Source organism: Solanum dulcamara, chromosome 10, assembly GCF_947179165.1.
Source record: "Solanum dulcamara chromosome 10, daSolDulc1.2, whole genome shotgun sequence".
In the NCBI taxonomy this organism is placed as follows: Eukaryota; Viridiplantae; Streptophyta; class Magnoliopsida; order Solanales; family Solanaceae; genus Solanum; species Solanum dulcamara.
In genome coordinates, this window is record NC_077246.1 from 72,330,062 (window position 1) to 72,357,810 (window position 27,749).

Genomic DNA, 27,749 nt, shown 5'->3' on the forward strand with positions numbered 1-27,749 from the left:
TAACTTTTTCTGGTCGTTGTTTTTAGATTCACATGCAAAACTAGACTGGATTTAGATTGAGACACTAGTCTCTTTTTTTTTCTTTTTCATTTTTAAACTAAAGTATATATCAAATTAAAGGCATAATTAATACATAGACGATAGATTATAACATTTATACATCTCAATTCATCTTATAAAATAATTATTTAAATATTTTTAAAATTTATATGTCACATTAATAGTAAGAGTCGATAAAAAAATTAGCAAATTGTTAATAATGAGATTCAAAATTTGGATCATTTAACTTCATATCCTATAACAAATAAGTATCTTACATTTATACAATTTACAAATTTTCTATTTTTAGTTTTACAACTTCAGTAGAAACAAAACAGTGTTCAAGATCTATAGTGTTATCAATTATGTTTTCCATTTGTCATTTACCAAGAATATATATACAACAACAACAACCCAGTGAAATCCCACATCGTGGGGTCTGGGGAGGGTAGAGTGTACGCAGACCTGACTCCTACCAATGTAGGACGGCTGTTTCCGAAAGACACCAAGAATATATATATATATATATATATATATCATTTAATGAGTAGATTGGACATTTCATATGACCCTTCTATGAATTTTCACGTGAATTTCAATTTGGGGTAATTTTTTCTACACCATTTGTCATTTACATTAATTTGTATACCATTTTATCATGCACTTACTATCTTTCGTATTTTTCTTTTTACGCTTTTTAAAAAGATATTAATCCAGAGTTGTTTGGATTTTATTTTTATTTTTTTTATTTATGTTGTAAAATATAATATTTTTTTATTAAATATTTATTTTATTGAAATAGGTGTTTATATTCTTAAGAGCAATTAAATTAAAAATAAAATGAAAAAAGTAACTAATTTTGTCTTGACTAAAATAATTTTTTTAAAAAAATCACAACAGATAATTTGCGAAGACGGAGAAAGTAAATAATTTTCTTTTGGGGGTGAGGGTGGGAAGGGGGGGGGGGGGTCCTTTTGCATTTAAAGTATTCTTAATTACTAAGTTAGGTGCATAATTAATTTCGGACTTTTCAAAGGAGGAATATCTATGAAATCAATTTTGTAATATAGCTTACAAAAAGTTTAGTTTGGTTTAGTACGAGCTTACAAGAAGTTTTTTTAATTATTATTTCTTTTGGTTTTCGTTTAAAATTTGATATTTATATTTAAGTTCGACTAATTTGATTTATGCCACATAGAGCCTCATTCATGAAGAGATGAAACAAAGTAAAGGTTTGTTTTTATTCAGTAAATATTATTATCGCTGATTTTTAAAATTCGTCATTCTATCAACCGCATGATCAATTCGACACAAAATAACTCAAAACATAAAAAGATATCGTTGATTTCTTCATCCTTGTTTGAAAGCTAATCGATAAGAGCTCCAAAAATAATATAATCAATTGTTTTCTTAAGGTGTTAGAGACTAAAATGCCCTTTTAAAATTTAATTTTCACAAAAAAAATAAAAGGGCACTAATATCTCATGGGCTCAGTTATGGATAAATATGGGAGAAAGCAATGGGGAAATAATTAGGAGGGTAAGCAGATATGGAAGTGATTGGTAGTTTAATGTGATTATAATAATTAAGTGGGACCCTTAGGATTTTTTTTAATGCCTAATTGGCTGTTAGATTTTTTTTAAAATTAATTAATTTTGTTTAGTATTTTCAAGTGAACTCCGGACTAAATTAGATTTACGGATGTGTAAGACCCATAAAAAGAGAAATAACATTTCTACCTCAATAAGATAGGAATATGTTGAGTATACATCACTTTTCCAAACCACTCTCGCGGATTATGTTATTATTATTGTATGACCCATTAAAAAGAGAGTCTCTTGATCTCTATTAAGATTTTTTTTGATATTCAGTTTAAAACTGAAAACATCTAATTAATCTGACCAAAAATGGATATTGAATATTTATTTTTTATGTATTTGATGAATATTTCAAAATATATATAAAATTTGAAATAAAATATCGAGGTCAGACGAATTCATAACTTCTTGTTTGATTTTTCGTTTGTTGTATTATTGTACTCTATTTGAGTTCGATTAATACAAATTTACGCTGAAAAGATTTTTTTTGTGCCAACTTCATACTCTGAGCTCAAATTCAAAACAAAATAATATATTTATCACTCTACTACAATCAGATGAACCCATAACTCATGCTTTTTTCTTGTTTACTATGAATGCAAAAACATTATGATTTGTTATTATAGCATCTAACTAACTATTTGGGTGGTTAATAAATTAGTTGCAAGTTGAAAGGACCCTCATTTTGTTTATGTTGTCTTTTCAATCTTCTTCTTCTTTTTCTTTCTCATTTTCCTTGTGATTTGTTAATTAGTTTGCACCTTGCACTTATTAGTTTTCCACTAGAATGTCAATTCATAAAACTCTTTTTTAAAATAATTATCATTTCAATCTTTATTTTCAGTAAGTTGTCATTTCATCTTTTTCATTTTATTAATTTACATAATTACACTTATTTGTCAATCAATCAATACAAATTACTTTTCAAGTTTATATATATACAGTTCTATATAATTATTTATATAATTATTAATTTCTATAAATATTCAAAAATGATAAGATAATAATAATTATTTTATTTTATTTTATTGTTTCGTATCTATGTAGTTTATATTTTTGAATTAATTAGCTTATAACTAAGATAATTAATTCATTTTGGTTAGAATTAAGAAGTTCGTTAATTAATTATTATCGATTCATCTTATTTAATTTTTAGCTGAATTCACAAATTAAATCAATTTTCGTGTGGTCATTTTCCTTATAAATCTAATCATTTTTTTCACTCCACCCTTAACCAAATTTCAAGTCATTATTTAGCTCAAAATCCGGGCCCAAAGTCATCCCAACCTAATATTGTCATCTCGCTCTCTACAAACCCAATAACAACAACAACCTACACTACTACAATAAATATATTATACTTATACAATATTAACCTTACTCCTTTATTCTTTTTCCTTTTTCACCTCCAATCCCATCTAATCCCCTTTTTTAAAAAAAATATTCAAACATCATTATTCTCCTACCCCACCCTTTTCTTTTTCCTTTTTTTTTCATTATCACCCCATCAAACTCATCATTATTCAGAAATCTCATTATTACTCCCACCAAGCTCACTTTTTTAAAAAAAAAAAATACATTCATCTTCTTCAAGAGAGGAAGAACAACATATATCACAAAAAAAAAGAGAATAAATCTATATTCATCAACATTCAAAAACATACAAGAACACACAAAAAAGGGAAGCAAGAACATAATATTACAAAAAAAAATTAGACGAAAAAAAATCATAAAAAATTCTAGTCTCAAATTTTCAATTCTTTTTTTTATCTCTTTCGCTCATTTTTTGGTGGGTTCAAGGAGTTTATCGCCTTTAAATTCATCGTCTCAGTCGCTGCCCAAAAATAGATAAAAATCTTTTCTCGACTTTATTTTATTTAATGAATAATTATTTCATGTCTTCTATTTGTCGATTTGTAATATTGTTTTTTTAGTAAGCATATGTTAGGATTAATTAGATTAATGACAGAAATTTCTTTTCTTGCTTGAAGTGTAGTGATATTTTTTATCGAATATGTGAAAACGCTTAGTTTCATTCATTATTTTTTCAAGTATTTTTTTTGACGATATAGATTTTTACGTTTTCAATCTCTTCTTTTATCATCATTTAGATAATAAATATATGCTTAAGTTGCTTGTTAATTAGAACTTCCATGGCTTAATTGATTTAAATTTTGCTTTGAGATTTGAGTTAGTATAATGTATACGTTAATTTCATGCCCTTTATTTACTCGGATATATTTCTATGTTTCCTTTTTTTTCTTTTTTTTTAGATATATGCATGTTGTTAGTCACTATGTTATTTTATTATGTTCATATGTGATTCTTTTAAGTGTTATGCATATATACACATGCGTGTTTTGATATTTCATTCTTATACCTCAAGTACTCACCATATCAAGTTGAATTTAATGGTAATTTGATCATGAGTTGTGTTGTCCCTATTCATTTACTGTGAAGTTTATTTGTTTGTTTGTTAATATACAGTAACTCATATTTGTATTATTAAATGTTATGCATGAATTTGTCTCTTAGTATAACACATGATTAATTAGAATTAATAAGGTATCTCGTCCTTAGATGCAAGTTTCATATTGGTTTTCTTTAGATCCTAGTGATTACACTTAAAATGAGATGTTTAAGTATCCTTTATTCAATTAATAAGAATCATATCTCAATTGTTTTCTCTCTATTTATTTACTAATGTTATCCATTTTGTTTATTGTATGAACCATCGGTCAAGTCCAATATGGACTTTCTCCATTATTTGCATTCGACGTTGAGCCACGGATGCCCAAGTACCCTCTTTTTTCGAGTCATCATCTTCAAAAAAAATGGAAAGGGATGCTGATTTACAAGTTGCTGGAGCTGAAAATAGGTTATATATAGTGTATATACAGTCCGATATACATGAAAATAGTGTTGTATACACTGATATATAATGTATATACATCCGTGATATATAGTGGAATTGGGCTTAAGGCCCAAAACGCAGGTGACCCAATAACTTAGTTTAGGCGTACATAAACTAAGTGTTGGACCAAATTTTCATACTTTATTCATTTATGTTTAATTCGGGTTGTAATAATTTATTTGTTTATTTACGTTTATTTATACTTGCGTATAAATTGATTTAGTTTTGTTTAACTTAATTGAACCCCCCTACAAGAGAAACCATTTTTCTGTTAATTTCTTCTTTAAAAATAATCTCATTTAAGTGTTTTCTTTTACTTAGACGTTTCAACAAATATAATTTTCTTCCAAATTATCTTAAAGGTTTTTAAGTTGATGTTCTTTCAAATCAATTGAGTTTAGAGTGTCTTTCTCTAAATAGATTTTCCCTAAATAGCTCAAGTGATTTTCCTTATTTAATCAAAGTATTAATCGCCTTTAATTTAGCTAAAATACATTAGATCTACTACTTCTCTTTAAACATAGTTAAAATTCATTTACTTAGTTATATAATAGAGTATATTTTCTTGATAAATTATCTCAAGTATTTCAAGTTGATTTATTGCTCAAATAAATATATTTATCTTTATTACTAACAAGTAATTTTTCCAAAGTTAGTCAAATAATTTTCAAATCGTCGGATAACCGCATGTTAACGGCCATTTTGAGTGCTAACACCTTCTCAAAGTGGAAATTTGAATCCTTACCCATTTTCTTTAATTTTTAAGACTTAAATCTGTTAGGGTCTTTTAAATTAAGTTTTCTTAATTTCTTTAAAAAATTAAGTGGCGACTCTTCTTTTTCTAAAATTATTTTTTTCTATAAAAATTAAAATTAATTTTAAACCGTCTTTTTCCAACATAACATATATCTCACAATAACACTTCAACTATTACGTTAATATATTTTTTTTCGCTACTCTCTCTCTCTCTCTCTCTCTTTTTTTTTTTTTTTAAAAAAAAAAAGCAATTTCATATAAAATGGAGTACGAAAATATGTAATGTCTGCAAAAGCTAAGACCCTAATCTTAAAAAGAAAAAAAAGAGAAGAAACAATAATAAAGATTGTTGAATTATTTAATTTAAAAGTATATAGAGACGTAAACACATTAACAACTAAACATTCTAATTTTTTTCTTTTAGTTTCCGTCTGATATTTGATCTAAATCCGCCTAATTTAAATTTATATCAATAAATCTTATACGAGGAGTAAAACTTATTTTATTAAAGGCGAATTTATCCTCAAATATTGATCAAATCTAAAATATCTGATTAAAATTAAGGAATTATACTTTACTTTTGCAACTAATTTTTGATTTGTTCCTTTAATGTGAGTCATCATATGAAATGTCATTTTGTGTATAGCTTTCAAGATTCTCACTTCTCTTTTTCTATTTGTTAAAGTGTACCATTACTCAATTTTCCATTAAAATTATTAACAAAGTTGATGTTACTCTCTCTATAAATAGCTCTTTCCTCTTGATTTTATTCTTCATAAAACCAAAATCACTTTAACCATTTTATTATTTTCCCTTTAATTCCCAATCTTTTTATCCTCAAGTTTAATTTATTCCTCCTTTTCCAATGGCAAGTCTTGATCAGGTACTTTAATTTAATTTTATATAATTGATTTATTTTCCTCCCTATTTTACAGATTAAATTCTAGCACTCTGATCAAGATCCAACCAAAATTGTTTAGAGTTGAAGCTATATATACTAACCGTTTAAATTTTTGTATTTTTACTTTATAGTATTAGTAAAATTTTAATTGTGCTAGCAGATCAGTTACCATTTTTATCATTTTAAAACTTTATATCTATCAAGAAATCAACTTGCATGTATTTTAAATGATCTAATTGTGTAAATGAAAACTCAAAAAGAGAGAAGATTTCATACATCAAGCAGGATAGAGCGCGATTTATAGATAAACTCTTCTCTAAACTAGAATTAAATTATCTCAATTAATGTCTATCAACAGATTTACACTATTAAAAAAATGTGAATTTTTAACATACATTCTATTGGAAATTGACTCCTTGGCATTGTGCACAAAGTATCTCGCGTTAGCAAGATCCAGTGAAAAATCCTTATTTTAAAAAATATGATGTAGACAATATATTCTAATGCAAATATTAATGACAAATGATACTAAGCTAATTTCTGACCGATGACACCATTGAAAATATGTTTTTTTAGTAGTGATACTTGTACTTACCTAATAAATCCTGACTTGCTTATGTATATGTATTTTATGATATGATTAGTGCACGAAATTTGAACTCTTCTTTCAATACTATTTGTCAATGATAATTTTTTAATTTTTTTTTGTGAATTTTAAGTCGGCGGCTACAGTATTAGAGCCAACTCCAACAACTGAAATTGAAGTGAAGACAACAACAGAGGCACCAAAAACGAAGTCTGAAGTCCCATTAGCAGCAATGGCAACAACAGTTGCTGCCGTGGCTGCTGAAGGTGGTGAGGGAAAAAAAGAAAGTACTGAAGTTCCAGTTGAAATGACTTCAGAGTAAATGATTTAATTACTATGTAAGTACTAATAATTGTATTATTATGCTTTTTGAACACGTTTGTATCTAAGCATAATAAAGTTTGGTTATGAGTGCTTTTTTTTTTTTTTTTTTTTTATTTCTAGCAAGTTGAGAGTGCTAGCTTGATACATGAGATTTGATATCTCACTGTATTTGAATAATAAGAATACTCTTTTTCTTTGTTATATTGTCATGAGAATGTGCTAGTATTTTTTTGTTCAACTTTTGCTCATTTTTAATTTTTTTAATATTCATTGGTCCGACTAATTTAGAATCAGGCGCAATGTAGGATTTGTTAAAAAAAGAAAGAGCTTCCTAATTAACAAGAATTTCTCTATTATCAAGATTTGAATTCGAGGTCTATGATCAATCACCCTTAATTTTTAACTTTTTTCATTTGTGCATCTTTTTCTTATGCTTTTTGTTTGGTCAACAATTAGTAAGATATATTTTTTTATTATTTATTGATCTGGCTATTTAGATTTTGCATTGCATAGCGCCTATTATAGAAGGAAAGCATTTCCTAACTACTTTAAGTTTTCTCCCTATCCAAAGATTTAAGCTCGAGGTTTATGGACTCTTCAAAAATATTATGATCACAAGCGTATCAAATCTTTCAAAGTAATATTTTTTTTTGAATATCCGATATGAACGCGACAATATTTTCATAGAATCCAATAAATGAATTTGAGATGGAAATTAATATGCAGTTAATTGATTGATTAAACGATATGTAGGAATAAACCCCTTAAAATTGTTGCCAAACAAGTGTGTATATATATGGTTTTTTTTCTAGCATTATTGCTATATGTCAGCCCAATACAATTGGGGTGACTTATCATATAGAGATGATAAGATTTAATTATGCATGTCAATCCAATATTATTCGTTTCGATGAATACTTTTACGTTTGTCAAATTTATTTTTTAAAATACTGTTTTGAATTGGAATCTATATGAAATAGTTTTTCTACTTTGTTTCTATCTGACATAAGATAAGAAAAAAATTTGCATGTGTACGCCATATCCTAAATATTATTGTTGTACAACATAAGTGAAATGTGGAACAAATTTAGATATAAAATAGAACAAATAAATTCTAAAATTAATAAAAATATTAATTGATATAAATTAGAATACCTAATCAATTTTAATGTTACGATCACGATTGACAACAACATATATCTATTATTACATAACATCAAGAGCAGATGACATATTTGAAGTTTTCCTCAAATCACAAGTAATTAAATTAACTTTTGCAAACATCAATATTTATGATAAAATAAAACAGTAGAATGTTTTTATTTTATTTTATAGAAGTGAACAACTTTTCTTTATTCTAAATTATTTTGATTTTTGAAATTCTAGAAACCTATTAATTGGGATAACAAACAGTCTAAATCTACCGCAGTTTTGCTAACCTAAATTGAATTCTAAACCTAAATTAAAAAAAAACCAAGGAAGCAAAGAATCCTAAACAAGGAAAAAGTATAAGAATCCTAAACCTAAATGACAATCCAACAAGATATCCTTTGAAGAATTGCGTGAAATAAATGAATTTATCTAGTTGAGGTTTTTCCGGAGCTGGTGGAACAACGCATTCAACAACTCCTAAAACCAAATAAGCACTTTGGAAGAAAAGGAGAGGATCGCTTTTCTATCCTAAACCATAGATATGAAAGAAAAAAGAAAGATAGATATTCCCATGGTAGGAATAGGGTCGGCTTTCGTGGGCAATCGCTTCTTCGAGATCAATTCCATGCGAAAAAAACTTTTTGGATAGACGTCCTTCTATGCCAAGCCTGCACGATAGAGTTCCCCTTCCTCGGACAAAGAGGCTTGGACTATGAGCCCGCTTAGCAAACGAGCGTTGGCCTGATCTGACTCCCTACCCACAGCCCTATCGTATGTTTTCGAATCAACTGCATTGTAAGCTGCTATAGCTCTTTTCAACTACCCTGAAAATGAATCTTCGTCAACTTCATCCATCAGAAGGATGCCTATATTGCGATGCTTGTAGTAGAGAAAATGCTGATAGAGGCAATTATTGTTCAAAGAATTTGAAAGAGCTGAGTCTGTAAAAGGCTTATCGGATGGGTAAGAAAGACTTCAGTCTATCCAATTCATGTTCAAGACTCTTTCAAAGAAAAAAATGTCTATCAAATTCAATCCCATCCTTGGGACTCTTTTAATGGTGGTTGCCACCATGCTCCTCCATGTCTCCGAAGCACAAGGCGGTCGAAAAATAGAAACTATCGTAGACGATTGGATTGACCTACCCAATGTACAAGATCCTAAAGTGGTGGAATTAAGAAAATTTGCAGTCGATGAGCATAATAAAGAGACAAAAACAAAATTAGAATTTCAAAAAGTAATATCGAGACAAAGTCAAATTAAAATTAGTGAGGCAACTAGAAATTTTCGATTAATCATCTCTACTATGGATGGTGATTCACCAAAATACTATGTTGTTGAAGAATCGGACGAGCAATGGGGGAAATCTAGGAACCTTATTTCCTTTGATGAATGTTATTTTCAAGGATTAGAACATGGATTCATATGTCATTTTCATTAATTTAGTTGATAAAGTTACTAGATCTAATGTAATTTATAAAAGTTAATGATATCAATGAAATGTATCTTCAAAGGGTAAGTATACTATCTCTCTCATATTTAGGACATGACTTTTATTCTCTTTTTTATTTCTCGAAATCATCTTAATCATTAATCATCATCAGATCTTTAATTTCTTGATCAAACTCATCTTGATTGTTCGCTTGGGAATCATCACAATTGTCCAAAGAACATTCCAGGCATATTCCATTATACATATAGAAAATGTATTTATATATTTTTTCTATATTTTATAATAGTGTTATGCTCGATAAAATTATCAAAATATCCCTAGACGAAAGAACACTCGCACAATGCATCATCCTTAACTTTTTCGGTCAATCCGAGGTTAGAATGTCGATCAAGGGGAAAAATCATGTAGGAAAATGGTCTCGGTTGAATTTTAGGTCAATTGGATAAAAAAATAATTTTTCGGGGCAAAATTTCAATTCCAGAGAAGTGCGCAATCAGTCCGCGTCGCGGACTTGCTTCTCCATAGTGTAATTTTTTTCGAAATTGGGCCAAAAATCTTTTTCAAGAAAATAAGCCATAAAACGCATTCATCAAATTCTATTTACCCTTTATTCATAAAACGCATTCCTGGAATGCGATTTATGTGTAAATTTTTTCTCCTATGTTTTTTGATTTCATTGAGGGCATTTTGGCCTTTTTTCACCCCTCCTATACTTAATCTATGAATGCTATAGGCCGTTTTAGACCTTATAAGGGTTTCTAAACCAATTCCTTAGACTTTTTACACATTCAATCAAAAGAAATCAGGGGGAAGAAGCGGAGAAAGAGCTAGGGTTCTCTTTCAAGATACTTTAACAAGGTAGATTCTTCTTCATAGATTTCAAGCTTTCCAACCCAAATTCCTTCATATATACATGAATCGCTAAGAGAAATCTTAAATCCTAACCATATGGTTTCCAAGAAAACAAATCCAAGAATTTCAAGAAAGGGTCTCTTGATTGTTCTTCTTCAAGTTAAGATTTTTCATCAAGATTTGTGGAACTTTTAAGGCATGTAAGGCTAACCATAATGTGGATTGAATTCGTCCACATGCCCTACATCTTCATTGATTCGAGTTTAGTTGAGTTTCGAGGTTCCATAAATTGAGTTCTTGAGTTATTTATGATTCCTATTGTGTTCTTGTTTATATATTACAATAATCCTTGATGAGTTTTTTGAATTGAGTGAGAGTATGGATTGGTGTTTGCAATCACATGAACCCTAATTGAGATTACATTTTTATTTTATGCATTGATGGAGTTTTTAAAGAATGATTTGTGAACGTTTATACATTAATTATTTTATGCACTATTTTGAGTTTAAAGAATGACTATTTTCATTTTTGATTGAGAAAGAGTTTGAGCATGAGTTGGGTTTGAGAAGTCTCTTAATTATTATTTTGAGCTTGAGAAATTCCTTAATTATTATCTTGAGCATGAGTATTTTAAGTATAAATGGTTTGAACATTATTACATTAAACCATCTATTTTGAGATTGAGTTGAGAAGTTAAATTATATTTTTATTTTAAATGCATTCACGAGTTTAGATTATGCCTATTTTAAAGAGAAGAGATGAGTTGAGTTTTGAGCTAAGTCCAAAAGAGACTAAATGATGTATTTTGAGTATTCTCTCACTTGACGTATATGAGCATAATACAATATTTTGGGAGTAGTATTCGACACTGATATGGGGTGAGCACATAATGTAACACCCCAATTTATTTTTAAGAATTATTTATTTATTTTTTAAGTTATATTTTGGATGATCTGACTTTAGGAGGGCATAACCCTATCAAAATTTGAAAATTTGGGAAAACCCATAAAATGAAAGTTGTAGATAATTGAAATACCTTTCCAACCATAGGTCATGGGCTTATATACGACATCGGAATAAAAAGTTATGGACATTGCAAGGCAGAAGGGTCAAGATAGGAAGAAAATTTGGCCCAACCCGATTCCAAATCGGGTCAGCCCATATTTATTTCCATGTAAGAGATAAGTTCAGCCTTATCTCTTTCCTTTCATCCAAAATATTTCCAGAACACCATAGAAATATAGAGAGATAGAGAGAGAGTGAATTAAAATCCATTTTTGACCCAAATTCGAGTTCCGATTTCAAAAGCTCATGAAGAGAAAAACGTTGCACGTTGCGTTGTCTTCATTTTGAGCTAAAATTCAGAGAAGAAGGAGTGTATTAAGGTGGTTGACTTATACTTCAAGGTAAGATTTAGTTGTTGTTTTTCCTTATTATCAAACTTGTTTAGAGATTTAACGGATTAGAACGGAGAAAATAGTGTTATAAACTTGTTTGTTGCTTTGTTGGAATTTATGGATTAGGGGATGTTTTGGTTGGATTAAATGGGTGGAATTAGTTAAGTTATGAAGTAGAATGATTGTTTATATTGTTGTTGATGTTCTTGATAAGTTGTTGTTGTCGAAATTGGGGGAATAAACTTTGGTTGCAAACCCGTTTTTGGTTGGGACTGCTGTTAGTAATTGTAGTATAACTCCTTGTGTAAAACTTAGTTTTGAGTAATTCAAGATGTTTTGGAAAGCTATTTCATAGGGCTATAACTTTTATTTAGGATCCAAAATCCAGTTTTGCTTTTATTGACTCGAAAAAGGGTGATGAAGTACAGGGGAGGTGCTGCCCAGATTTTGGTCTAAAAGTCCTACATGGACTGCTGTGGGTATTTTGAGCATATCTTGTTGTACATAATTGCTGTAGGGGTGATTCAAAGTTGTATATGACCCTAAGACATATAGCTATAACTTTCTTTGAGGACACAAAGCCTAATTATCCCATTTACCCCTTCGAAACTGAGCAGCAATACAAGACAGTAGTGCTGCCCAGAATTTCTGTTTTGATATTTTGGGTTGATTTTCAGTGATTTTATGTTTAGTTTCGATATGTTGGAGCTTTTAAACTTAAGTAGATGTTTGATTGTGTATTTAAGGTGTATATTCTCTTATACAAGCTAAGAGGAATTGTTTGACGAAGTGGATTTTGGTTGATCTATGACATAGAGAAATTGAACTCCGCGAGTGGTGGTAGAACTTGTTGTATGCTAAAACGCCAAGGTTCGTGTATAAACTTGAACTTGAAATATTTTATTTTTCAGAAATTTAAAGTATTTTATTGGGTTGTTTCCTTACTCCTTGTTTTATATTTTGGTATGACTATTATCTCAAGTATTGCAAAACTTTCGTTGAATCGCCCACTTGTACGAATTGCTTGATCATTTTGCATTCTTGTTGGGAATTTGTCCTTCTTGTTACGGTGACTTGTCATCGATATTGGCATGCCTCTCGATTCAGATCTTGCCCATCTTGACTTTGGATTTACATTTCGTCTTGACGATGGATTTTCGCCCATTTTTGAGTACGAGTGAAAAGCCACTTTCAACATGGTATTTGATCTTCTTGATATTGGGTGACGACCCTTCTTGATATGGACACTTCTTGATTTTGGGGCTTCGGTCCGTCTTGATATTGATTGTGCTTAGTGTGAAGGCATGACGTACATATGGGGTAAAATTGATTATTTGACTACTCTTTTGAATTAAATTATAAGCATTCTTGGTACTTAAGCCTTTGAATATTAGTATTGGTATTTTGAAACTCTCTAAGATTTGTATTTGATACTTGATATACTTGTTCACTTGGACTTAATGCTACCTTATTGAACCGTTTATGATGAAAAAGAAAATTGAGAATTTTTAATGGCTCTAAGTCCAAAGGTTATACACCACTAAGCTTTATGCTTAGCGATAGTTGTTTCCTATCGTAGGTGATATGCAAGGCGGGATATGAAGATGGTCATGTGGAGTAGACTTTTTGGGAGCTCTTTTGAAGATCACATATGCATATACATCTAGTTTTTGTATATTATTTTGGGGACTTGTACATGATACATGTGTGACACTTATGTACGAAATTTTTAAAGGCTTGTAACTTAAACCATGTGACTAATTTTGTTATTTTAGAGTGTGCTTTTAACTCAAGTAATGCAATATACTAGGTCATATTTTGACTTGTCATTATGCACGAAGGAATATAATATTTTTGTGATAATTACTTATTTGAAGTTTTGTGTATTTTATGAACCTGAAGTATTGTTGAATTGGAAATCATTTTTTTAAAATAAAACTCATATATTGTTTTTCAATAAGTTTTTTTTTAGGGTAAAATAATAGAAATAATTAGTTTTGTTTCGTAAGTGGTATTCTCCTAAAAGGGGATGCTACAAGAGTTGGTATCAGCGTAGCCAGCGTAGGATAAATGATATGTCTTTCTAAGTCCCAAAATGATGGACTTTGAGTAATTTTGGATCCATTGAGTTTTCATCCCTTACCCTAGCAAAGTAATAAGCGACTGTGGCAACGACAACAACTCGTTGTATCATCACTAGCTCATAAGTCATAAGTGATGGTTTTCGATTAGAGAAACTCCCCAAAAAGTAAAACATTATATTTTTATATACTGAGTTGCATTCACTTACTTATGTTTTATAAAACATTCTTTTATACATATTGCATGTTTTATTGAGTTGAGCTATTTTCAGAGTTGAGTATCTTTGAGTAAGTTTCCTTTAAGCTATTTTACATACCGTACATTTCATGTACTGACGCCATTTGGCATGCATCATTTTATGATGCGGACACAGATATTAGAGATCCTCAACAGAAGTACCGTTGAAGATCCATTTCCTTCCTGATAGTGGTGAGACCTCCTTACTTTCAGAGGAATGATAATTATTTCATTCATTGCTCGAGTTGTTTCTTTTGAGGTAGTCGTGGGCTTGTGTCGACACCTTCTTGATAGTTCATAGAGGCTTCATAGACATAAACTGAGTAGATTGGAGTTGATGTCCCTTTTGAGTCTGTTTTTGCAAATACTATTATTTATGAGATTGAGTTGACTTTTAAAATTGTTTATTTAAAAACTATTCCTTTATTGAGTTGTTGAGCTGTTAGCCCACTTGAGTGTCTTATTTTGTATATCTAAGTCTTCCGCTGAGTAATTTAATGAGTGATCAGATCAAGCAGTTTGCTTGGGGCCAGCAATGGTTTCCAAATGCCGGCCACACCTAGGATATCCTTTTGGGGCGTGACATGACAAATAGTAATTAGAGAGGAACAAGTAAGGGAAGGACAAAAGTTGATATTGACAAACTGGAAATTATTTTCAGATGTTTGGAACTTCTAGATGAATATTTAAATTACAAAAAAATTAAAAATAGGACAAGTGTAATGTGTTAATTGAATATAGGATTATTTGGTCAAATCTAGCAAAACAGAAAATAAATCTAGCAAATTGTAATAATGATGACAATCTTAATTATTAAATGTTCATCATAAATAAACAAATCAACAGATAATCCACAAATCAGTGTATCTTTATCCCACACTAACTGTACAATCACTTGAATTGAACTTGTCTTTATTTTTTCTTAAAGCAATTAAATCGTTCTCTACCAACAGAGAAGAAAAAAGTTATGGTATACTAATGACAAAATTCAAAAATAATAAATTTTCAAAGCGTAAATTTGGAAATTCATATTTCTTGTCAAGTATCCGTTCTCCACTATAAATAAGACCACTCAATGAAGTCCTTTATTGTCATAACACAACTTATATTCTACATTCTTACAAAGAAAAAAAAACCAATGTCTATCAAATTCAATCCCATCCTTGGCACTCTCTTAGTGTTGGTTTCCACCGTTCTCCTCCATGTCTCCGAGGCACTAGGCGGCCGGAAAGAAGTTAACGGAGATGATTGGGATACCATACCAGACCTACAAGACCTTAAAGTGGTGGAGATAGGAAAATTCGCGATTGATGAGCATAATAAAGAGGCCAAAACAAAATTAGAGTTTCAGAACTTAGATTGGGGATTAAGGAAAGTTGATAAGGAAATTATAAATTATCGACTGGTCATCATGGCTAAGGACGTTGATAAGCCACATTATTATAAGTAGGAGTGTATATGGATCGAATTGGTTCAGATTTTTTACAAATCAAACCAAGACATTTGTGTCGGGCTATTAAATCTATAAACCAAACCAAACCAATATAAGTCGGATTTTTTGATATCAATTTTTTTTGGGTTTTTCGGGTTGGTTCGAATTTTTTACAAATCAAACCAAACCATTTGTAGTCGAATAGGGTTTTCTAATTACATAACATGTTTTTGGGCTTCCAGTGTTCATTTCCTTATGAGTTTTTTTTGTATATTATTTAGATGTGCTTCTCAAATCCAAATCTAAATGTAAGAAAGAAAACAAAAATTATGAAAATTTTAAGAGAATATTTATAAATTACATTTTAATAAATATTTTTATGTATAGCATAATTATAAAGTAATATATCTATAATCGGGTCGGTTTGAGTTCGGTTTGACTTTTTTTAGTTAAAACCAAACCAACCTTATAATGATCGGATTTTTTTCCAAACACCAAACCAAATCAAACCAAACCACTAGTCGGGTTTTTTTTCCGATTTGATTCGATTTGTGGGAAAATCTAGGAAGCTCACTTATTTCAAACCATGTACAGACTATAGAGTTGTGTAAATGTGTATGTTTGATTAATTTAATTGATTAAAATACTAGATATGATGATCTTTAAGGGAGATCTAGTGTAATTTATAAAGTTAATGATATTAATGAAATGAGTCTTCAATTGGTATGAGTATATTTTGCATGATTTATTTCAAAAAAATTGAACTCATTATTTAAAATTTCAAAATCATATTTTTGGGAGAATTTGGAAATTTGAAATCATGTTCAAATGCTTATTTGAAATCACCACTTCATATCACATGTCCAAAAAAATGTAAATTTTAAACAAATTTCTCTAATGTTTGGCTTTCGTTAGGTGAAACTTTAAATAAAAATGTCTGAACTAAGACACAATTTTCAACTTTGTCACCTACGTATGAAGTAGTTCTAAAAGGAACAATTAATGTTTAAAGGCAAAACAAATTATGCTTAGTGGCCCAAATTATACCCCATGACATAACTTCTGTGGCACAGATTATGTCAAATGACACAAATTTATTGCTACAAGTTATGCACGAAAACAAAAGTTGCATGCGAATCAAATACTACAAAACTTTATACCTCAAGGCATACATCCTCTAAAAAAAATCTTTCTAGCGAAATTAATCAGCCTAGCAAATTTAAGTCATAATTAATGGTACTTTAATCTATAAATTTTCATTAAATGAATATTGGGGACAAAAATTAAAGACCATCCTTAAATAGGGACAATCCGTGCAAAAACTTGGGCCTCTCTTGCCCATGCCAGACCGAAAAAGAATTTGGGCCTGAAGCCCCCCAAGTGTTTTTTGTAATTGGGCTTTAGCCCAAACATTTTACTTACTTAAGTTTTTTTTATTATTTTTTTAACTTCCAAGTGTTGACTAGATTTCCAGTCCTAAATTAAAATAAAGAAAAACGAAATTATGGTAAACTAATTATATAATTTTCAAAATTAGTCGAATTTCATAGATTTTGAAAATTTGTAGTATTAGGGGTGAAATGATTAATTTGAAAATCCTCCACTATAAATAAGACTATAACCAATGAGGTCTTTTCATATTGTCACAAACACAACTTAATTATATTTCCATTCTTACAAAAGGAAAAAAAATGGCTATCAAATTCAATCCCATCCTTGTGACTCTCTTTGTGGTGGCTACCACCATTCTCCTCCATGTCTCGGACGCAAGACGCATCCGGAGAGAGGCTTTGGCCGGAGATTGGAAGCCCATAACCAATATAACGGAGGAGGTGACAGAGATAGGACAATTTGCGGTGGATGAACACAACAAAGAGGCCAAAACAACGTTAAAGTTTCAAAAAGTAATAAAAGGAGAAACTCAAGTCGTTGAGGGAATAAATTATCGATTGGTCATCGCAGCTAAGGACGGTGATTTGACGCATAACTACTTGGCTGTGGTGTGGGAAAAGCCAGGGGAGAAATCTAGGAGCCTCACTTCCTTTAAACAATTATTAGAAGCAAAGAACAAAAATGTATTTTCACCTAAATTTCATTGATAAATTCAAGATGTTAGATTTGAATGAACCAAAGTATGTTGTCTATCTTTGAAAGAAATCTAATGTAATTTAGAGAATTTAATGAAATGAATCTTCAATTGGTATGGATATGTTTTGCATGATGATTTATTTTATTTGATGGTGTGTGATCACTTGATAAGGTTAGCACTATTCAAGTTTATTTCAATCCAACAATAAATTATTTTGTCTTCTAAAGAGTTTTTTTTTTTTGGATTTTTATAAATATCATACTAATCCTATAAGTTTTTAAAACATGATCGCCTGAGCTTTTTTTTAGAGGCAATCTCTCTTCTATTCTATAAAAGTATAGTTGGAGCTCTTTTTTTTTTTCTTTTCATCCGGTGTTAGGAGCATGCATTAAAGTCCCAATAAAATTTGAATCGCACACGGCAGGGTTATTCGGGAAAAATACTCCCAACATGATTTTCTCCATATCCAGGGCTCAAACCTAAGACCTCTGTTTAATGGTGAAACAATCCCACCGCTGCACCACAACCCTGATGGTAGTATAGTTGCAACTTGCCACAAATAAATATTCACATCTTTAATTAGATATTTCATGTTCGAACTTTAAAAATTATTAAATTTTTTTAATAAAGAGTATTTTTTTATGTATATAGGTCCAGGGGTGGACCCACGTGGTATCCAGGGGTTCATCCGAACCCCCTTCGTTAAAAAATTACACTGTATATATAAGATAAATTTTTTAATTTATGAGTATATATTTAACATTGAACCCCCTGAACATAAGCCAAGGGATTAACTCAGTGGCAAAGGAGGTTCAATATTTTGCTTTAGTTTATCTCAGCTTACGGGGTCTTACATGATGTGACTTTAAATTAATCCGCACAATGCATAGATTTGGAATACGAGATGATTAAATAAATAAATAAATAATTGTTTGGAAGTGCAAAGTATAGCCTAGTCATGTGTTAAATATGAGGGGAACAATAGCTTTTTACCCTTTTTTTAGGCTTTGAAATTTGCACAATAGCTAAAGGGTGCATTATATTGTTCAAGTTTACGTAGGATCCCACACCCAAATCAAATTTCTAATTTAAAAAATTTAACATTAAAATTTCTAATAAAATCTAGAAAAGATAATACGTAAACACTATGTTTAGGTTATAGAATAAAAATTACTGAAAAAAAATAAATTCTTAAAAATCACCATAATAAGTTGAAAGGAGTCCTTGATTAACTCAATTTCATTATTCACAAAGGTATTTAGTTCTAAATCTCTCCTATAATGGATTCATGGAGTTTTTCATTATTTTAAGATACCTTAATAAACAAAATCTCTATCAAATATTTAGGAGTTGGCCAATTATTTTATTTTATTCCTTTATATCATTTTTATTAATTTTCTTCGCCAGAAAGTCTTCTCAATCGTAAATTGTGAATTGTTAGGCTTTATTATTTGTACAAATTAATTACTAATATTCTTCCTCCTATAGTCCTATTCTTTTAGCATATCCCTAATCCCACACAAGAGGCCAAAGAAAAGGTTAATATGGATAAAATGCAGCTCCCCTCTTTTTGTAGGAAATCTCACAAGAATAATTGTGTTTTGAATCTACATATAAGGATTTACCATTTTGAAAGATTACAAAAAAGTCAAGATAAGGGAGGTAGACATAATATCATAAATCACCGGAGAAGTGAGTGTTATAGAGCAAAACCTTGAGAGAGGTCTCTGAAATTATTCCTAGACTTTATGTAATGGTAAATAAGCAAAAATTTATAATTATAAGCTAGCTAGCTGCATGTATATACCTCCTTAATCATATCTTAGATTAAATTCAACACTACAAATTGTAAATATTATCTTCACTTGTGCAGGGTTAAGAGGCACAATTAAGAGATCGCCCAAGACACAAGAGGTTGCTTTAGCTACATCTTAGATGACATTTCAACAAGAGCGTGACGTTTCTTCATAGAACTCATGATTACATGTTCAACCTCACCAAAATTGCTGAATAACTATCTCAATCTTTGGCAAGTATAATCTTCACCCATTTTACCCCAAGATACCTTAAGCACCTTTTCCTTGTCTACACACATGTCTGACGACGACTCTTTCTTTGAAAACAATATTTCACGAATTCTAGCAATTTTGCTTAGAAGTTTTATAGCAATTCGTTCCTCCTCTTCTAGTCGAGCCAAAGTAATATCAGGTACAAAAACATGCATTTTTCTACGCATTGAATCTTCTTCTTCTTTTTGTTGTTGTTGTAATTGGATTATCTCACGCTTCATGCGGAGTAGATCATCAAATAACTTTCTTTTGTTCTCATCCTTTAGAATATCATAGTAAGCCTTGAGCTTTTGAAAGTTGATGTGAGCATTGATTGGATCATCGGGTCTTTTGTCTGGATGAAATTCTAATGCTTTCTTTCGATAGACTTTCGATATGTCGATTTCAGAAAGTTTTCCCAACCCTCACCAGAGGGTAAATCCAAAGCAACATAATGATCAACTTCAACAATATCCATTGAAGAACTCTAATTTCTAGACGTAAGAAAATTTGTATATTGTAGTATATATATTGTGGGGACTCATAAACATACTTGTGCTATTTATAATTAATTTTTCTTAATCCTACAAGGAGTCGAATTAATTAATTAGGTTAGAAGCAACTTCTATTCCTAATATATTAGGGAATTCTATACTAACTTGGATGATATTAGAATATCATCGAAATAAATAATTGTTTGGAAGTGCAAAAGTAAGTATAGCCTTGTCATGTGTTAAATAGGAGGGAAACAAGTTTTTTTTTTTTTAAAAAAATTATTTCATATATACAGATTTATTTGTGAAAGGGCAAAATCGGAAATTCAAGTCACTTGACAAGTGTGGGTTCTTCACCATAAATAAGTCCACCCAATGAAGTCTTTTATTTGTCACAACATAAATATTTTCCATCCATTCTCTTCTTACAAAGAGAAAAAACAAAATGGCCATCAAATTCAATCCCATCCTTGGAACTCTCTTTGTGGTGGTTGCCACCGTTCTCCTCCATGTCTCCGACGTACAAGGCTATCGGAAAGACGCTATCGTAGGTGGTATGAGGCCCATAACCAATTTGACTGATCCTGAAGTGGTGGAGATTGGAAAATTTGCGGTGGATGAACACAACAAAGAGGCGAAGACAAAATTAGAGTTTCAGAAAATAATAAAAGGAGAAAGCCAAGTCGTTGCTGGAACAAATTATCGATTGGTCATCACCGCTAAGGACGGTGACTCGCCACATAACTACTTAGCAGAGGTGTGGGACAAGCCATGGGAGAAATTTAGGAACCTTACTTCCTTTGTAGAATGTAGCCTAGAAAATGGAGAACAAAAATGTATGTTTACTTAAATTTTAGTTGATAAAGACGTTAAATCTAAACGAAGTATTTAATCTTCGAAAGAAATGTAACGTATACTTTAGAAGTTAATGAAAAGAATCTTCAATTTGTATGGATATGTTTTGCAAGCTATAATCATTTAATGAATATGTACAATGCATGTTTTGTGATCACTTAAATTTAGGCCTTCTGCTTTTTTCCCTTCTGAAATTTGTATATGTATGTGGATTTACACTTATCAATTGATCAATCAACTACAACTCAATCTTTGATCAATAGTAGTTTGTTATAGGAATCTCCTCTATATAAGGTTGTATAATTTTTTTTCGAGGAATAGATCAGATTCAGTTATTTCTCAAGAACAATAGCTAAATGGCGCATTGTTTAAATTTATTTTACATAATTAATTATCTTATTCATGTTTATTTCAATTCACTAGCAAATTGTTTGTCTTTTAAGATTTTTTTTTTAGGAATTATATAAATTTCATTCTAATTCAATAAGATTTACAATAAAATTGATTTTCTTGAACTTCTTTTTAGAGACGGTTTCTCTTCTATTTTGAAATTATGTGATTGTCACTTAGGGATGTGATAAAATAAATTGAACTCTTTTATTTGTAAATCAAAGATCTTGAATTTAAATTTTGAAATTAAAGCAATTTCTAATAAAAATCGCTTTCCTCTAAATAAATCCAGTACAATGTGAATATGAATTAATCCAACGATAGATTTCAAATAGGAAGATGGTTAATAAAGCAAACAAAAATTTGATAAATTTGTCATGAAGTGCAAAGTAGGCTTGTCATGTGAGTTGAATAAGAGAGAAAAGGACATTTTAGCATCACGAGAATTGTTGTGTTCATTCTCTTTTTAGGATCCCTTTAATTAATTAATGGCAAAACTACTTTAATTTTAAAAGCAAATCTTCTTCTTGAATTAAAATCTTTTTTCTTGAAGACTTTTTAAATTCAATAACTTGAATTAAAATTTGTAAATTTAGCAACTAATCTTGCATAAATAACGTGACACCATTGTAAAAAGAAAGTAAAATCCCCATTTTGCGGCCAATTTTTTTTTTTTAAAAAGAACTATATGTGCCATATGGTAAAATACATCGGATATTAAGTGAAACATGTAAATATTATGCCACCATATAAAAAAAATAGAATTAGCTACAAACTTCACAATTGATCTTCCACTGAATTGTTCACGGTTAATAATTTTTTTTGATAGTTTATTGTCAATTCATTATACATCAAAATAATTGTCGTGATATGAATAAGATTTCATCATTCTTGATAAAAGATAAAGGATTTGAAAAATAAAAATAATTTCATCCTTTTAATAAGCCATACACAATCCAAAGAGATAAGTATTGTGTTTAAATTTGAGAAAATAAAAACAATTCTAATAGAAAATGAGTCCAGTCTCTTTAATGAATCTTACATGATTTAAATTTATATTAGTCCAATTCTAAAAGAATGCAAAATACTAAATAGGTGATTTACAAGAATAATTTTGAAAATAGTTGTTCTTGAACTTTAATTCTTGCTCACCTTGTAGATAAAATTTCAAGTTCAACAAATTTTAACTTTTGACAAATTTATCCAAGATACAAACAAGGGTTAACACTTAAAAATTTAAAATCACCCATTGAAGTTTTTAGGTGGGCAGGAGACAAATTCCCCCCCCCCCCCCCAATCCCCCACTTCCACAAAAAAAGTGCAAAAATAGGTGGTGGTCAAAAGAGTAAAATTTTTAGATCTATACACTTTTAATTTAGTGTGTTATAGTAATAAAATATTAACGTGACACATAAATTTTAAAGTATTTAACTGATATCATAAAGATTAATTGAAGTGTTATAATGTGCACACTCAAAATTAAATTGCTTACTTAACCAAATTGTATTATAACAACAATATATATAAGGAAACATTAAACCTAAACCTGAGATTATAATTTCCCAAAAATTATATTTACATAATTTCTAAAATATAGGAATAAAATCCAAATGACCTAAAAACAAACTCAATGCATCAACTTGACTCTTTTCCAACCCATCACCCAGCAAAATAATATTTGAAGATGGCTCAAAATGGTCACTCCCCATTACTCTATTCTTCAAAAATCACACACTCACACACATTGTAATTGGTATGTCTTGATGTGTTTATAAATCTGTTTTTTTAAAAAAATGAATTTCAGGTTCACTAGAAGAATTCTTGGCTGTTGCAGTTGATGCAGCTAAACGAGCTGGAGAGGTTAATTTAATCAAATTGATTAAATTAATTTATTTAATTTCCATCCAAATTGATTAATTCTATTTTACTCTGTTTTCTTGATTTTATTGTCTCAATTTTTTTGGTCTTTTTCAGATAATCTGCAAAGGATTTCACGAGACTAAGCATGTGGTGCACAAAGGCCAGGTATTTTTTTTTTAATATATGTAAAAAAAAAAATATTTGTGTTTCATGTGCTTTTATAAATCACACTAGTTTGTTGTTATTGTAACTTCCTAAGTATGCTATGTATTGTTTTTTCCATTGTGCTACATTTTGTTGTTGTTAATTTGTTTTCATTTATGTGTTCTATTTTTCAAACTGCTTTGATATGCTTTACTTGAACCGAGTTTCTATTGGAAACATTGGCGAAGTTAGGAATTTTGCTAGGAGTGTTCAGTACTTTAGTATATTTTTCTAAAGAGTTGTTCTTTTTACCTATATACATAGTATTATTTTCTATAAGCACAATGTAATTTTTCGACGAATGGTGTTCGATTGACCACCTTTGGATCAATGTAGTTATGCCACTGATCGGAAACGATCTCTCTATCTTTATGAGATAGGGATAAGGTTTGTGTACCCTCTATCCTCCCCAAACCCCACTTGTGGGATTACACTGGCTATGTTGTTGTTGTTATAGATGATGATTGGTGTTTTGGGTAGTATAGGCTATAAGGAAAGTGTTTGTCATATATTTGAGTATGAAAAGCGATAACAATGTTTACGTTTTGGTCGAAGCAAGTGATTTAGAGTTAGAATTGTGATATTTGTGAAGGAAAATGACTTCTGCATACCAAAGATTTGAACTTTATGGGTTCGCCGTTCAAAATTCCACCAGAGTCTATTTGATGTATTGAGTACAGAATCTATTTTGTTGTACATATACAGTGGTGATGAACTCATAACTTCTCTATTACATTAGTCATGTTGCCTATAACTGAGAGAAGTCATTGTTCCCTTTTCGATTGACAATATTTTTCTTGACGAAAACAATTCGGAAAGTTCAAGTCATTGGAAAACGATACCATCAAAGAAAGCATTTTCCCGGAAAAATATTACCAATCATATAGGAAACACTTAAAGTCAAGTTTACAAGACATTATAGTAGGAGGATTGGGTTTATAGGCTTTGATTTACCCTTTTACTGAATGTAGGTGGATTTGGTCACAGAGACCGACAAGGCATGTGAAGATCTCATATTCAATCATCTCAAGCAACATTTTCCGGGTCACAAGGTTAACTTCTATCGATAGCATTTGGTTAACTGTACTATATTTGAAAATTCAGTTATTCTGTTTCTCATTCTTTACTATAATATCCCTTCACTTTAGTTCATAGGTGAAGAAACAGTTGCTGCTACTGGGGATTTCGAGTTAACTGATGAACCGACTTGGATAGTTGATCCGGTTGATGGCACAACTAATTTTGTGCATGGGTAAGCATAACTTATATATTCCGTGACAAGCTACTTTATATTGTATTATTGCTAGCTGAGCCTCTCGAGCCATTTGTTGGCACGATGTGATCGTTGTAGGTTTCCTTCTGTCTGTGTCTCTATTGGTCTCACAATTGGGAAGATTCCAACAGTTGGCGTTGTTTATGACCCAATTATCGATGAGGTGAGATATTTAGTGCTCCCAAACAGTAACAAAGAGCAGCAAGTAGTAATCTTTTGCTGATATGTAGTAAAAGAGGTTGGTTTTTGACATGTAGCTATTCACTGGAATTGATGGGAAAGGTGCGTTTCTTAATGGGAAATCTATCAAAGGTATGTCACATATCAAACGCAGCATCCCTCTTATTGCATTGTGTTTACACTCTATTGATCTCTAATGCTTTAATATATACAGTATCTTCACAGTCCGAACTTGTAAAGTCCCTCCTTGGCACAGAGGTAATTGACGGTCTCTATAGTTGCTTTATAATTTGATCTCAGCAAGCATCCTTTAGTTCATGAATGGCAACGAAACACAATTACTTCTGCAGTTTGATTATTCTGTTGTCATGATGAAATTTTGAGTAATCGTTTTCAAGACTACTGTCCAACTCCGGATAGGTTCTGATAGACTTGGAAGCAGAATATAATTACAGTTAAAGTGAAGGCATTTTTCAAATTTTATGGACTTAAGCAATCTTTCCCCCTTGAGCTAACTTTTGGGGTTGAATTAGGCCAAGTGCCATATCTTTACATAGTATCAGAGACAAGTCCATCCTTGTTTGAGCTCCGGTCCATGCTCCAGTTGGGTCTGAGCGTGAAGGTGGATGTTAAGAGTGGATTAGAATCCGACGTTAGTTGGGGAATGAACTAGTGGTTTGCTTATATGGACTTGGGCAATCCTCCCCTCTTGAGCTAGCTTTGTGGGGTTGAGTTGGACTCATGTGTCATATCTATAAAAGCTTCAAATCATTTTGACCAAATTTAGTTATTGGTTCCGACTTCTATAAAGATGTAACTACAATGAACCTGCCAATCAACTAAACCTTTAAGCCTGCTTTGTTTGAATTTGGAAATATGAAACATATTTGTTTTGCGGCAAAGAAAATTGTGTGGTGTCCAATCTCTAGCAAAGACTGCTTAAAAAGTCTCTTCTCATTGCTAGATTCACAAGTTGTAATTTTTAAGAAAAATAGGATCATATTATGGTGATGTACGAAATAGGATCATATTTTGGTGATGTACGTAAGATTTAGTAACGATCATCTATAGTAGACCGTATCTGAAATTACATGTATAAATATGCTGATTCGCTTTTGCTGTTTACCTCTTGATATTCTTAAAATCTACTCAAATTTTGTTTACTCAAACAGGTTGGAACTACGAGGGATAACTTAACTGTAGAAGCCACAACAAGGAGAATCAATAACCTGCTTTTCAAGGTAGGCGTCCAAAGTTCAGCTAAGAAACGCGTTTCAGACAAAATAAAATTAACTTGAATGTTATATTACAGGTTAGATCCCTCCGAATGTGTGGTTCATGTGCACTTGATCTCTGTTGGGTGGCATGTGGAAGGCTTGAACTCTTCTATTTAGTTGGATTCGGAGGCCCTTGGTAAGGCAATTTCTTCAATCTAATTGCATACGATATGTTGCTGATGGAATGTTTCTACTTACAGGGACGTGGCTGGTGGCGCTGTAATAGTGAAGGAAGCTGGAGGCGTCCTGTTTGATCCGTGAGTAACACATTTTATTCCTGAGACAGCGTTATATGTTGCTGATGGAATGTTTCTACTTGCCTTGAAAAATGAAGGTTTCTTGAATCAAATAATTAACTACACTTGTAAAGTAAATCATTTATGGAAGTGTTTAAGTAAAGCAGAGGCGGATTCAAAATTTTAAGTTTACTAGGTTCACTCCTGAAGTGAAGGAGCAATAAGAAAAATCCGGCATGAAATGCACAGGAAGTTTGAAATGTCTAATGAAAATAGTTTCAAGTTAGTTATTTCACACTAAAAGAATAGCCTTTGATGTGTAGTTGTGTTTGTTTTTGAATCAGATCTGGTTCGGAATTTGACATCACAGCTCAACGTGTAGCTGCTACAAACCCTCATCTCAAGGAAGCGTTTATCGCAGCCCTGCAGCAATCCGAATGAGTATCATAGGAAATGTAACGCCGATATCCAGAACCAGTTAAGTTCTTTCATTATTGAACTTGATAAAGCTCCATCTTCTGGATGTGAGCGTATTAGTTCAAGAAAATTCACTTCTTGTCCTGCATTACAAGTTTCATCCAAATCATTATAGTTAGCTGAGATATTGCTACTGATTTTCTTTTAGTAGCTACTGTTATCTTGCTATATGCTGTAAGAAACTTTCTTGTAAAGCTCATATGTGACCTCCAAAAATGTCTTTTTGTTTTTGTTTTGCAAGAATCTGACATCAATGATAAAAACATAGTTTGCAAATTTCTTGTCTTTCTAGTAACTTTAGCTTAGATCTTTAGTGGTAAGAGTGTAGCGTGTGATACGTGAATAAGGTGCACGTCATGAGTTTGAACTTTGTTATAGACAAAAAGCCCGGTGTTAAGTGGAGAAGAGTAGAGGGGTAAATCCACTTTCTTTTTTAGCTATCAATGTGGGATTTTGTTCGAACATTTAACAACCCATATTCTAGCTTAGGATAGTACAGTTATGCCTACTAAAACAAGGTACACACTCAAGATTAGAATTCTAGCATATTTGTTTTGGTAATAAAAATTCTAACGTTTGTTATTCACAATAAGGATATAAGTCTCAAATCATGCTTTGGATTCGATTCAGGATCCATAGTCAT

The 27,749-nt window shown here is 30.9% G+C and overlaps 4 protein-coding genes, 2 long non-coding RNA genes and 1 pseudogene across 6 annotated transcripts; 6 read left to right on the top strand and 1 right to left on the bottom strand.

Moving 5' to 3' along the window:
- The first annotated feature begins 6,010 nt into the window (after positions 1-6,010).
- On the top strand, positions 6,011-7,319 carry LOC129870942 (uncharacterized). Its single transcript, XR_008762162.1, has 2 exons — positions 6,011-6,190; positions 6,928-7,319. It is a non-coding gene; the product is annotated as an uncharacterized LOC129870942 (long non-coding RNA).
- A 4,450-nt stretch (positions 7,320-11,769) lies between these two features.
- On the top strand, positions 11,770-13,835 carry LOC129870658 (uncharacterized). Its single transcript, XR_008762112.1, has 3 exons — positions 11,770-11,981; positions 12,719-12,842; positions 13,552-13,835. It is a non-coding gene; the product is annotated as an uncharacterized LOC129870658 (long non-coding RNA).
- A 1,594-nt stretch (positions 13,836-15,429) lies between these two features.
- LOC129869962 (cysteine proteinase inhibitor 1-like) lies at positions 15,430-15,741 on the top strand. Its single transcript, XM_055944516.1, has one exon. The coding sequence runs from the start codon at positions 15,430-15,432 to the stop codon at positions 15,739-15,741; it is 312 nt and encodes a 103-aa protein (XP_055800491.1).
- A 1,673-nt stretch (positions 15,742-17,414) lies between these two features.
- Positions 17,415-17,822, top strand: LOC129869963 (cysteine proteinase inhibitor 1-like). The gene has a single exon (XM_055944517.1). It carries the CDS (start codon positions 17,415-17,417, stop codon positions 17,820-17,822), a length of 408 nt encoding a protein of 135 aa, XP_055800492.1.
- Positions 17,823-19,623: 1,801 nt separating this feature from the next.
- Positions 19,624-20,377, bottom strand: LOC129869964 (uncharacterized; annotated as a pseudogene).
- A 260-nt stretch (positions 20,378-20,637) lies between these two features.
- Positions 20,638-21,347, top strand: LOC129870809 (cysteine proteinase inhibitor 1-like). Its single transcript, XM_055945673.1, has one exon. It carries the CDS (start codon positions 20,800-20,802, stop codon positions 21,202-21,204), a length of 405 nt encoding a protein of 134 aa, XP_055801648.1. The 5' UTR covers positions 20,638-20,799; the 3' UTR covers positions 21,205-21,347.
- Positions 21,348-23,169: 1,822 nt separating this feature from the next.
- On the top strand, positions 23,170-27,374 carry LOC129870450 (inositol monophosphatase 1). Its single transcript, XM_055945252.1, has 12 exons — positions 23,170-23,296; positions 23,404-23,459; positions 23,574-23,624; positions 24,635-24,715; positions 24,812-24,915; positions 25,015-25,099; positions 25,194-25,248; positions 25,331-25,374; positions 26,289-26,357; positions 26,429-26,529; positions 26,594-26,650; positions 26,974-27,374. Exons 1-12 carry the CDS (start codon positions 23,284-23,286, stop codon positions 27,068-27,070), a joined length of 813 nt encoding a protein of 270 aa, XP_055801227.1. The 5' UTR covers positions 23,170-23,283; the 3' UTR covers positions 27,071-27,374.
- The last annotated feature ends 375 nt before the right edge of the window (positions 27,375-27,749 follow it).

Coding starts and splice junctions, on each gene's coding strand:
- LOC129869962 (XM_055944516.1), top strand. CDS start 15,430: ATGTCTATCAAATTCAATCCCATCCTTGGCACTCTCTTAGTGTTGGTT.
- LOC129869963 (XM_055944517.1), top strand. CDS start 17,415: ATGGCTATCAAATTCAATCCCATCCTTGTGACTCTCTTTGTGGTGGCT.
- LOC129870809 (XM_055945673.1), top strand. CDS start 20,800: ATGGCCATCAAATTCAATCCCATCCTTGGAACTCTCTTTGTGGTGGTT.
- LOC129870450 (XM_055945252.1), top strand. Junction 25,100..25,193: donor ATGACCCAATTATCGATGAG/GTGAGATATTTA, acceptor TTTGACATGTAG/CTATTCACTGGAATTGATGG. Junction 26,358..26,428: donor TCAATAACCTGCTTTTCAAG/GTAGGCGTCCAA, acceptor GTTATATTACAG/GTTAGATCCCTCCGAATGTG.